The 12,612-nt window shown below is 44.4% G+C and overlaps 1 protein-coding gene across 6 annotated transcripts in view; it reads right to left on the bottom strand.

The window, feature by feature from the left end:
* tbc1d32 (TBC1 domain family, member 32) overlaps positions 1-12,612 on the bottom strand; it is a 452,053-nt gene that overhangs the window by 117,241 nt on the left and 322,200 nt on the right. For 5 of the 6 annotated variants that reach the window (XM_072499364.1, XM_072499359.1, XM_072499360.1 and 2 more), the window contains one exon: positions 4,771-4,848. The exons of the other annotated variant lie outside the window; for it this stretch is intronic. In XM_072499364.1, the coding sequence (XP_072355465.1) occupies positions 4,771-4,848 (78 nt within the window). The remainder of the gene's footprint in view (positions 1-4,770; positions 4,849-12,612) is intronic. 6 annotated transcript variants of the gene reach the window in all.

Genomic DNA, 12,612 nt, shown 5'->3' with positions numbered 1-12,612 from the left:
TAAATTTAGTTCTGAGTTGAGATCAGAGCTAAGCTTGCAAGTTGCAGTAATTCAATTTGAATTTTCAAACATTTTTAAGTTTAAAAAAAAAAAAGAGCAAATAGAGAAAAGGACACAGATCTTGAATGCGTTGAATAGCACATTTCAAAGGCCCATAAATCTTTCTGTTATCTTAGACCTAAAACCTAGGAAGACTGAAGAGCCAGAGGAATTTCTGGAGCGTTTTAATGAAATCTACCGGGGGCAGTCAGGCGATTTGCTGTATCAAAATGGTCAGAATTCCCCTCAATACTGTGCTATGTTAATGCATTGCCTACCACCTTCTGTGGTTACTGCTGTGAAATGTAATAACATGAATTGGACAGAGAACGACCCTTCCCAGATGGCAAGGGCAGTCAGATTTTACTGGAAGGAGGGTATAGGCCAAGAAGGAGGCTCAGTTACAAAGGTTAAGACTGAGTATGTAATGAAAAAGGATGATCTGCGACCCCAACAAGCGGCAGAAATGGTAGTTTACCAGCAGGAGCCCCAATATAGTGACTTTGGGTGGGTGGATCAGCGAAGAGGAGGATGAGACAACAGTGCTATATTTCTATCACCCCCCAGTGGTGGACGTTACACGTTGAACAGTCACTGCATCACGTTACCCTGGCCTATGACAGAACTGGACGAAACAGGGAGTTGGAGGACAAATACCGGCCATTACTTGAGACCGAATGGCCAGTCAAGGTTACAGCCACAGTCACGGGAAAAGAAGGTACAGCCGATTTTGTTACAATATCACCACATTTATGGCCACAGTCAGCTTCGGTAAGCCCTCATATTACACGTCAGGTCCATGACCAGTACCATGCCAGGGATATGGGGCGAATGGTCAGCATCTTACCGCAGCTCGTCAGAATAGGTATGAGATATACCTTTTGAACAATCCACGTCTGACATTTAAACACTGTACCACTATCAATCCAGCCTGTTTTCTTAGTGGTCCCCCTGTCCATGAAGACGCGCCTGGTCAAGAATGTTTAGCCTTGATTCAGGAAACTACCACAATAAGGGGCGATTTGAGTGACATTTCGTCAGAACAACCTGACATGATTATGTGTGGTCAAATATCCCACCGGGGTTTAGTTAATGACCTACTGCAGGCCCTCCTTATGCCAGCGCAGATTTCCGTTATTAAATGCGCTGCCCACACGAATGGTACAACCCCAGTTGACGTTGGTAATGAACGAGCAGATCGTGCAGCGCGAACAGCCGCGCAAATTCAGCAAGTGATGGTGCCTAAGATGTTAAGTCAGACTAAACGATCTACTATAATTATGTCTGCTTCTGACAAGTCAATGCCAACCATCCAAGACGTCATAAGGTTACAGGAGGACGCTCCTGAGAGTGATAAACAAATGTGGAAACGGTTAGGTTGTACATATGATTCTGTTTCCTCTTTATGGACCACGCCTGCACATCAGACTTGTATGTCTGATGTGCTGGCTTTATGGGTCATTGAATGTGTACACTTTGCAACTCATTGTGGGGCTCGAGGGACTAGTGATTTGTTGCTGGACACTTGGTGGCACCCTAAAATGCAGGGGTTGGCCCAAAGTATCAGTAATCGGTGTTTGATTTGTCAGCAATATAACACCGGAAAAGGTATCCCTTGTGGGAAGGGGCAAACCCCGTTGCCCAGTGGTCCCTTTGAGACGCTCCAAATGGATTACATTGAGTTGGAAAGGTGTCAATGTTACAAATATGTTTTGGTCATTGTGGATGTGTTCAGCAGATGGGTCGAGGCGTATCCAACTATCGATAATAAAGCTGCTACTGTGGTTAAAGTCTTGATGAGGGAAATCATTCCCCGGTACGGTATACCAGCTCAGTTAAGTTCTGATAATGGGCCTCATTTTATTGGACAAATTAACAAGGAGTTTTGCTCCCAGTTGGGCATACGCCAGCAGTTACACTGTGCTTACAGACCGCAGGCGGCCGGGTTGGTTGAGAGACACAATCAGACCCTCAAAACTAAATTGGCTAAATTAAGAGCAGACACGGGACTGACATGGCTTAAGTTGCTCCCCGTTGCCCTCTTCCAGCTGCGGGTTACACCTGCGGGACCGGCCCGGCTCTCTCCCGCCGAGATTCTTTATGGCAGGCCTCTTAGAACTCCCTGGAGCCTGCAGGTTCCCAGACTGGTTCAGTTTCATCAGATGACTGAAGAAATGACCGCCTATGTTCTAGCCCTCACTAGCTTCTAGCAAGGAACTCCATGGCCAGGTCCGCGCGGCTCACCAGCCATTGCCCCCAGTACCTAGCTCACTTTCAGTCCAGCCCGGTAGTTATGTCATGGTCAAAAATTGGACTAGGAAGGGGTCGGAGCCGCGATGGGACGGGCCCTTCCAAGTTCTCCTTACCACCCCCACAGCAGTTAAAGTGGAGGGGCGAAGTGCTTGGGTCCACCTACATCACTGTAAATTGAGTCCATCTCCACTACTGTAAAAGGTCGGATACTAACCTGCCTCCCTTCTCCAGTGCTATTTTACAGGTGTGGAGCATGATGGAGTGGCTACGCATCATCTGTCTGATATTTGGCCTCACTTCGCTTGGCGTATTATTGGCGATGGACATGGAAAAGGGGAATATTATGTATCTGTGTAGCCCCAACCAATCTACAAGGATACATCACCTATGCAAAGGTGATGTTCTTCGCTGCCCCCATATACGAGGACATGGTATCGACTCATGGAAGGTCATCAAAGTTAAGGAGAATGCAGGAGTCATGAAGCAGTTGCACCGGTCCCGGCGATGGGAAGGGAACATTATATGGACATTGCCTTGTTTTTGGAATACATGTAAATTTGATTTTGGATGTGTTAAGAGTGGTACAATAAAGGTAAAATCAGGCTGTCAGAAGAGTGTAGGAAGAGGCTATGAGAAAGAGAAAGGGACTAGAGAGAGGACGGGGCGTATGAGAAGGGAAGTACAGCTAGAACGTAGGTTACCGGGAGATACACTTAAGTTAATTAAAGGCCAAACTGAGGAAAACCCGGGTAGTATGAATCTCTTCTACCAGATTTACCACCGCTTGTATGGCCAGGGACGGGTTGTCTGCTACCCAAACCCCGCAGCGGTGTCTAGGTTATTTTCTGTTTCACCGCTTTGTGGCACTCCACAAACGGTGGTTCATTGTCAGCATTCCGAGCCATTGCCCGAGCAAGTCTCTTCCTTACGATCCGGATTCAGCACCACCGGCTATTTGCCTTCCCCTTCCTCGGGATAATTCCCATTCACAGTACGATAGGCTGCGACGGTGGAGGGCGCACATACCTAGCCACTTCACTCCCAATAGGGATTCCCGGTCGTACGAGAATTGCTTCAGCAGTGAAGGATATGGCTGTTTGCTGGTAGAGGTGGACACAAATATGACATGTCTGTTTCCCACCTGTACGGACAGGAGGTGCCATATCACCCAGGCGTCTGGCCAATGCGTTTGTTACAACACCACTTGCGTTCCATTGAACTCCGGCCTCCAGCTCCTCTGTGGCTGGGCGAATGTCTCTCATATCACTGTTGGGACTAGGGCTTTCCGCATTGCTGGGTGGCCCGAATGGCATTTCAAAGTTGGATAAACTGGGAGGTGTGGGGGGTTCCTTGGCTGTCAGTGATCGGAATTATTTTATTTGCGGCCTTACCATCTTGGGAAATGAAACCTTGGGAGCCCTCGGGGCAATAACCAAGGAGTTGTCTCAGCTACGGTTGTTTGCAATGCAGAACCGGTATGCTCTTGACTATCTTCTGGCCCGTGAGGGTGGGGTATGCGCCATAGTACAGGGCAAGTGTATCATGGGAGTTCAGGACTTGACCGCTAACATCACTAAATTTATGGATCGCATACGGGATCACTTGGACGGGATGCAGGATCCTGGCTCTTGGGGTAACTGGGGATTTGGAGGATGGAAGGACTGGTTGATAAATATGGCCATGTATCTAGTGGTAGCTATCGGCTGCATCTTTGTGGGCCTGGCCATCCTTAAATGTGTGATGGGTAGAATGCGGGGTGCACTGGATCAGATCACCGCCCCAATCACCGAAAAAAAAAATTTAACTGTTAAAATCCATGAGGGTGAGGCAGATGAAGGGGGGCTAAGACAGGAATTGGAAATGCAGCGACGGATCTTTTAGATGAGGAACCGTAGCTATGGATTGGATAGTTCGGTTATCATGGAATGATAAAAGGAGGGAATGACGAATGTGATATAAAATAGTTACTTTAGAGATACTAGTTAATGTAATGTAGAAATAAGCCACTTTGATTCTGGCAGTTAGGGACAAAGGGATTTGAGACCGCATGGAAAAAGCAGGAAGAGGTGTGTCTATGAGAGTGATGCTGCATTGATAGGGGCCAGAGAAAGGGATTGGAAGTGAGCCAATCAGAATAGATCAAACCTATGGGCGTCGAGTATGTGAAACTTGATACCATTTGAATTGATTTGCAGAGATCCCTTTGTTTCTTTGTTCATTCGCTTTCTGGGATATAGGAGAGTGGATGTCTCTTATGTTTCTATGAAATGAATCAAGCTTGCAAGCTAAATAAATAGCTTCTTTTTACGTGCAAATCCATCTCAACTTTTATTGAGGCCAGACTGACAGAGAAAGAAATTTGGGAATCAACAGCACAATTAGTATTTTAATTTTAAAATATTCTTGTAAATCAAAACCGCTTTCAATGTCAGGTTATGTTGCATTTAATCTCTTGGGCAACAGATAAAAACAACTCACCTTCATGTGGTCTGAAGAAACACTCTGATGGATTGTAAGAGAGGTGGTCCACAACTTTTTCCAGCAATTCTACAAGAACTAAAATTTTAAGAAATAAATAAGACATTCTTCGACAACACACTAAGGTCTGTCATTATTAAAACGCCAGAATGTATTTTTTTATTTGCAATTTAAAAAATTTTCGCCAAGTTATATTTTATCGATTTAATGTTGGAAAATAAAAGAGTGAACATGGTTTTCACTTTTCTATGACATTTCAACAATAGTATTCAGTCTATTAGAGATAGCACTAGAAAACTGCTCTGTTGAATTATAACAAAAATAAGAAAATAAAGCAATAAGAAGTGTGGAAAGGAAATTAATTAAAAAGTGACCACGACAAACTAAATGTAGGGAGTTATTTTCAGAATTTCATTTTGTTTATTATTTCCATTTTATTTGGAGGAATGCATTTTGGTCAGAAAATCTGTAGGATTAGTTGTTTGCCAGTAGTGCTACAGACTTCAAATCAAGGTGTTTTGTTGGCAATGGTCTTGGAGGGAATGAAGTTCAGGAGTACGAATCAGGAGCTATCCGAGCTTGTATTGAGGTAGGGCTTGGTTGAACTGGTGTTGTAATGCTTCTGACTTTGACAGGCTCTCATCTTCCTTTTCATCTTATCTTTTCCTTAGTCAGAGTGAGTCAAGAATTCTGAATTCCCATTCCCAGAGAGCAGTGCAGGGAGAGTTATTGAAAGGCCGAGTGAAATAATAGGTTCTTGATTAAAAATGTAGTCAACACCTTTTAGGGGGTAGACACGAAAGTAGAGTTGAGGCCTGAGGAGCGTACTTCTGCTCCAAATTCGTATGTACATATGATTAGTGGGAGACCAGAGGACTGGGAAATCTTTAGGGAGCAACAGAAAGCTACTAAAAAAGCTATAAAGAGTAAGATAGATTATGAGAGTAAACTTGCTCAGAATATAAAAACTGATAGTAAAAGTTTCTACAAATATATAAAACAAAAAAGAGTGGCTGAGGTAAATATTGGTCCTTTAGAGGATGAGATGGGAGATTTTATAATGGGAGATGAGGAAATGGCTGAGGAACTGAACAAGTTTTTTGGGTCGGTCGTCACAGTGGAAGACACAAATAACATGCCAGTGACTGATGGAAATGAGGCCTTGAGAGGATTGTTATCACTAAGGAGGTAGTGATGGGCAAGCTAATGGGGCTAAAGGTAGACAATTCTCCTGGCCCTGATGGAATGCATCCCAGAGTGCTAAAAGAGATGGCTAGGGAAATTGCAAATGCACTAGTGATAATTTACCAAAATTCACTAGACTCTGGGGTGGTCCCAGCGGATTGCAAATTAGCAAACGTGACACCACTGTTTAAAAAAGGAGGTAGGCAGAAAGCGGGTAATTATAGGCCAGTGAGCTTAACTTCGGTAGTAGGGAAGATGCTGGAATCTATCATGAAGGAAAAAATAGCGAGGCATCTGGATGGAAATTGTCCCATTGGGCAGACGCAGCATGGGTTCATAAAAGGCAGGTCGTGCCTAACTAATTTAGTGGAATTTTTTGAGGACATTACCAGTGCGGTAGATAACGGGGAGCCAATGGATGTGGTATATTTGGATTTCCAGAAAGCCTTTGACAAGGTGCCACACAAAAGGTTGCTGCACAAGATAAAGATGCATGGCATTAAGGGGAAAGTAGTAGCATGGATAGAGGATTGGTTAATTAATAGAAAGCAAAGAGTGGGGATTAATGGGTGTTTCTCTGGTTGGCAATCAATAGCTAGTGGTGTCCCTCAGGGATCAGTGTTGGGCCCACAATTGTTCACAATTTACAGAGATGATTTGGAGTTGGGGACCAAGGGCAATGTGTCCAAGTTTGCAGATGACACTAAGATGAGTGGTAAAGCAAAAAGTGCAGAGGATACTGGAAGTCTGCAGAGGGATTTGGATAGGCTAAGTGAATGGGCTAGGGTCTGGCAGATGGAATACAATGTTGACAAATGTGAGGTTATCCATTTTGGTAGGAATAACAGCAAAAGGGATTATTATTTTAATGATAAAATATTAAAACATGCTGCTGTGCAGAGAGACCTGGGTATGCTAGTGCATGTGTCGCAAAAAGTTAGTTTACAGGTGCAACAGGTGATTAAGAAGGCAAATGGAATTTTGTCCTTCATTGCTAGAGGGATGGAGTTTAAGACTAGGGAGGTTATGCTGCAATTATATAAGGTGTTGGTGAGGCCACACCTGAAGTAGTGTGTTCAGTTTTGGTCTCCTTGAGAAAGGACATACTGGCACTGGAGGGTGTGCAGAGGAGATTCACTAGGTTAATCCCAGAGCTGAAGGGGTTGGTTTACGAGGAGAGGTTGAGTAGACTGGGACTGTGCTCGTTGGAATTTAGAAGGATGAGGGGGGATCTTATAGAAACATATAAAATTATGAAGGGAATAGATAGGATAGATGCGGGCAGGTTGTTTCCACTGGCGGGTGAAAGCAGAACTAGGGGGCATAGTCCTAAATCTACTTCCCCTTATTTTGAGGCTGAGTGTAGGAGGAACTTCTTCACCCAAAGGGTTACGAATCTATGGAATTCCTTGCCCAGTGAAGCAGTAGAGGCTCCTTCATTAAATGTTTTTAAGATAAAGATAGATAGTTTTTTGAAGAATAAAGGGATTAAGGGTTATGGTGTTCAGGAAGTGGAGCTGAGTCCACAAAAGATCAGCCATGATCTCATTGAATGGTGGAGCAGGCTCGAGGGGCCAGATGGCCTACTCCTGCTCCTAGTTCTTATGTTCACATTGAAACCAGGGCCAAAGAAAAAGACTTGCATTTTTATAGCGGCTTCCATAATCTCAGGATATCCCAAAACACTTTATAGCTAAATAAGTACTTTTGAAATGTATTCACGGCTGTCATGTGAGAGTCCCTTTAAGAAAAGTGTTTTTATCAAATGGCTGCAGTGATCTCATTGCGTGGGTGGAGCTGGAATGTGATTCTGCCTTTTACTTTCGTTTTGAGCTAGAAGCTCTTTGTGGCTCTGTGTTTTAGTTTCACTTTCAGTTGGAGAGCTGCATTCAAATCAAGCAGATCAGTATCGATCTCTCTCTCTGCAATCTAAAGAATGTCTCCAGATCACTTGATTATTTCAAAGTAATACCTGTTTCTGTAGAAAATTAAAATCTACTATCTTTGTTAAAACGTGTTTTGGCTTATGGATGTTGTTAGGAAAGATGTTAAAGGTTACTTTCTCGAGTACTGTATCTTTTTGGGGGGTTATCAGTGTTGCTAGTTGATAACATGTTTACTGTGGGTTTATAAAATGTTAACTGGATTGACAGAATAAACATTGGTTTTGTTTAAAAAGACTTTAGATCTCTGTTGCATCACACCTGTAAAGTGGGCCCTTGTGCTCCCCATCTAACCAAAATCTATTCAAAGTTGTGGGTCAGGTGAACTCCATGATATACTTTGGTGTTCTCTAAACCCTGGTCCATAATACATGCAGCAAATCTGGCAGCCAACTGATATTACAATCCCACAGAAACAGCAATTTTATTATGACCTGATAATCTATATTTATTGTACTGACTGAGGTATAACTATTAAGAAAGGTACCAAGGATAGCTCTTATTTAATATAGTGATCTCTTTTGTCCACCTGAAGGGGGCAAATGGCTTGATTTAATGTCACATTCTAAATATGGCACCTTCCGTGGTGCGGCACTTCTTCACTGAAAAAAACCCTGCTTTATATAGCAGGTTTCATGACCACTGGACATTTCAAAACACTTTATGCCAAATGTAGTATTTTCAAATTGTAATCACTGTCATTGTATGGTATGCGCAGCTAATTTGAGTACTGCAAACTCCCACAATCAGCAATGTGATAATCTGGTTTGAGGGATTAACATTTTGCAGGATGCTGGGGATAACTGTCCTGCTGTTCTTCGAAATACTCCCATGGAATGTTTTTACATGGAGGCAAATGGGCCTCAGTTTGACATCTCCTCTGAAAGGCAGAAGCTCAAAAGTTGTAGTGCACCCTCTGTATTGCAATGGAGTGTCAGCCTAGACATTTGTCAGATTCTTGAGAGGGACTTGAACTCACAGCTTTCTGACTCGGTGGCAAAAGTGCGAACTGAGCCACGGTTGATAAAGCATTACCCATGTGTTTGTTTTCAAGTGTTTGCCAAATCTGAACACTTGGCTTATTCTGCATGAAAGGACAAGGGTTACACTTCTCAAGAGGACAAGGGGTTACACTTTCTTTAGATACATTCCAGCCATATGAGCAGAAGTTCCTCTGTGAACTGATCTTCCTTTACAAAGTTACAGATGTTTCGTAAAGATAACATCCATACTTTCACAATTTAGTAAAATACTGTACTAGTTTCTCAATTCAAACCGATAGATCAAAGTTCTTAATTTAAATGATTTTCCTCAATTCTAACTTGAATTCCAATTCATTCTATTTTACAAATTCAAACTGAAATCCATTGTCTCAAATCAAATTGACTTTTATTGTTAATTCAACAGAGGTTCCAGTTAGTTATATAAGTCGCTGTCAATTCTAATTGAAATTCTAATCCCTCTTCTTAATTGAGTGCTGTAAAATGGAATATGCTTTTCGATTTCATTACTCACTCTCACCACTGGGCACTCCCAGGTAATGTGTAGAATACGCCTGATTATGCTCCAATGTGCTGTAGCTCAAACCCAAGAAAACATACCTTACTGCATCATTATCAATTTTCCATCAGCCATCCTTGTAGTTTCTGAGCAAGATTACTAATTTAGAATCAATTATGATAATTGATTGTGCATTAATACAAATCACACAATCTATTTTACTTACTAGCTGTAGTGCAATTAGCAGACTGCTACAATTTTGCAGCGCAGATTTCTGAGTTGTTGTGAGCAAGATTTGAATTCTTGAATGCATGAAAAGCTGCAAAAGCTGGGAAACGCTAAGCATTTTAAAACAAAAGTGACAACAGAAGATCTGGACAGAAATTTCAGGGGAAGTCTTTTGGGGTGGATCAGGAGTAGGACAGAACTTTCAGCAGCTGTCAGATACTTTATCACATGGTTCCAAATTTTGAGATTAGATGTATTTACATATACTGGACAGATGTCGGGAGAGATCTACCAGCCACGTTGTACCCGAAAAGCAGCGTAGCTGGCAGAAGACGGGAGATTCCTCTTCCGGGATCTACGCGGTTGACCACACTTCCCGAGAATGAACGTGATCTCATGAGTCGTCGCAATGCGAATCGCACCCACTGTGGTGGGATCACTTTCTGGCATATCTGCATATTAGAGCGAGATAGCTAGTTTCACTCTAATATGCAAACCAAGGCATAGGATTTAACCCTTTGCATGAGTGCTGGTCTCCACAAATGGAAACAGCACTCTTGGGGTCTCCCAGGGGATCAGATGCCCCCAGATGCTTGCCCTCTGGGCACCCTGGCACTGCCAGCAGGCATTGCCCACCTGGCACCCTGACAGTGCCACCTGAGTGCTAGTCTGGCACTGCCAAGGTGCCCAGGTGGCATAACCGACAGCCAGTCTGGCACTGCCAAGGTGCCAAGCTGGCATATTTCACACGACAGGGATTGGGCCCGACAGTGCCCTGTGCGCAAGGGGTGAGGGGGAGGGGGGAGGCTAAGGCAGAGCATGATTTCATACTAGTGTCAAGTGTGCATTTGTCAAATAGCTGCAGTGATGTCAGAGTGTGGGTGTTGTAAGGTTTTCGGGCAATTCGGCCCTTTTGGAAAAACTCAGAGACTGTAAACTGACTTTTCAGCCAAGAGAACAGAACCAGTTTTCCCAGCAGGCTTGGTCCGCTGAGCTGAGTAGGGACATAAGTACATAAATATTTACAAACACCCCCCTAGGAGCTACAAGGAAGAAGGAGCCAGACAACAAGATAACATGAAAACACAGACAAAGGGGCACGGGAATACACAGGAGGCTTGCATGCAAGCAAGACAATGGGATGGTCATAGCCCCATGCAAATGTAAATGACCTGGCCTCCACCAGAGCAGAATCCAATTAACACCCCATCAACATAGCGAGGTGAGAATAGCAGCCATCTCCGGAGCAGCTGGAAGACACTGAAATTCTTCACAAGAGAGCTTAACCTCGTTATCCTAGGAAACAGATTGTCTGGGTTCAGCATATTGCGCTGGAAAAGCCCCTGTAAGATCAGCGGTAGAAAAAACCAAGTTGGAGGCGGACCTGGGGGAGGTACTCCAATCTTGACAGAAGCTACCGGCAGAAACTCACTGGGAGAAGGGGGCGGAGCCAGCGCCAAATTCAAATCGCGCAGGTCTGAAAAAACCAAGTTGGAGGCGGACCTGGGGGAGGTACTCCAATCTTGACAGAAGCTACCGGCAGAAACTCACTGGGAGGAGGGGGCGGAGCCAGCGCCAAATTCAAATCGCGCAGGTCTGAAAAAACCAAGTTGGAGGCGGACCTGGGGGAGGTACTCCAATCTTGACAGAAGCTACCGGCAGGAACTCACTGGGAGAAGGGGGCGGAGCCAGCGCCAAATTCAAATCGCGCAGGTCTGAAAAAACCAAGTTGGAGGCGGACCTGGGGGAGGTACTCCAATCTTGACAGAAGCTACCGGCAGAAACTCACTGGAAGGAGGGGGCGGAGTCAGCGCCAAATTCAAATCGCGCAGGTCTGCCTAGCTGGAAGGGGCGGACCTGCGAGGAATACCCGGAAACATACAGCTCTGGCCGGCTCAAAGGGGGCGGGACCAGGGGGAACTTTAAAACTTACCTTTTTCAATGCAAAAGGGGCTGGCCGATCACGGAACAAAGCCAGGTAAAACAATATAAAAGGGGCTGTGTTTTCGATTGGGGGTTCTTCGTTCTTGGCTCGACCTCTGCACCCCTGACTTGACCTCTGCAGCCTGTGACCGTAAGTACCCTGCAGCAGCTTGCGAAACTCCCTTGACTTTAATAGTGGTTGAGGCTTTGGGGAAGGGAACTTGTTTTGTGCCTTGTGATATTGCTAAAAACTGTGTAATCATAAGAATTTTCGTTGTGTCCGCTATATTACTTTTGAATAGACTTAGTTTGTATTAGAGCATAAGATTTTATTGTGTTTCTTCTGTTGATGATTTTGACCTGGGTTTTGCAATAAACCTTGATTTGATGATAATTGGAGTCGTTTAAATTCTTCAATCTTTCACCAGCGATCTCTGACCAAGTCATTGTTAAAATACTCCTCACCTTAATTCCGGGTTCAAGAATCGAGGGTCATCTTGAGCGATTCACTCAGGACAGACTGCTGGTTAGGAAATAAACAGCAGTGTCCTATTCTCTCTCTTGGGAAAGCTACTCTAGTGGAGTAGGAACCGGGTGGGTGTTGCACCACCGGCAAGAGAGAGAATCACCTGGGTATTGGTAGGGGTCTGGAGATCTGTGTGATATAAGTCTCAGGCTGTCGGTTAGGAATAAACGGCAGGCTTGAATCAGTGCTCTCTTCAGTGGAAGTGTCCCAGTGCGACATCCCCTGGCCTCTGAAGTTTCAGTGCCAGCTGGAGAGAGACACACACAGATATTCAAACCCCAGATATCGGCCCAGTAGTGGAGTAGCGGAGATGGCACCCTCTACAATGGCGACCGCGGCAGGACCCCGGTGGTTTGGAGTATGTGACTTGGCAGAGGGGGTGAGGGAACGAAGCAAAATGGAGGAGAGAATATCCTCGTATTTGTGGCAAAAGGTCAACCTCACCAAACCTTGGGTCTCAGAATTAATCAATGCGGAGCAACCGGTAATGGCAGCGGCTGCATGGACAGAAAGCAAGGCGCACAAAAGGCACTTGGA

Source organism: Scyliorhinus torazame, chromosome 4 (genome assembly GCF_047496885.1).
Source record: "Scyliorhinus torazame isolate Kashiwa2021f chromosome 4, sScyTor2.1, whole genome shotgun sequence".
NCBI lineage: Eukaryota > Metazoa > Chordata > Chondrichthyes > Carcharhiniformes > Scyliorhinidae > Scyliorhinus > Scyliorhinus torazame.
The sequence above is the reverse complement of the archived record's forward strand: the minus strand, read 5'-3'. Positions and strand labels throughout refer to the sequence as shown.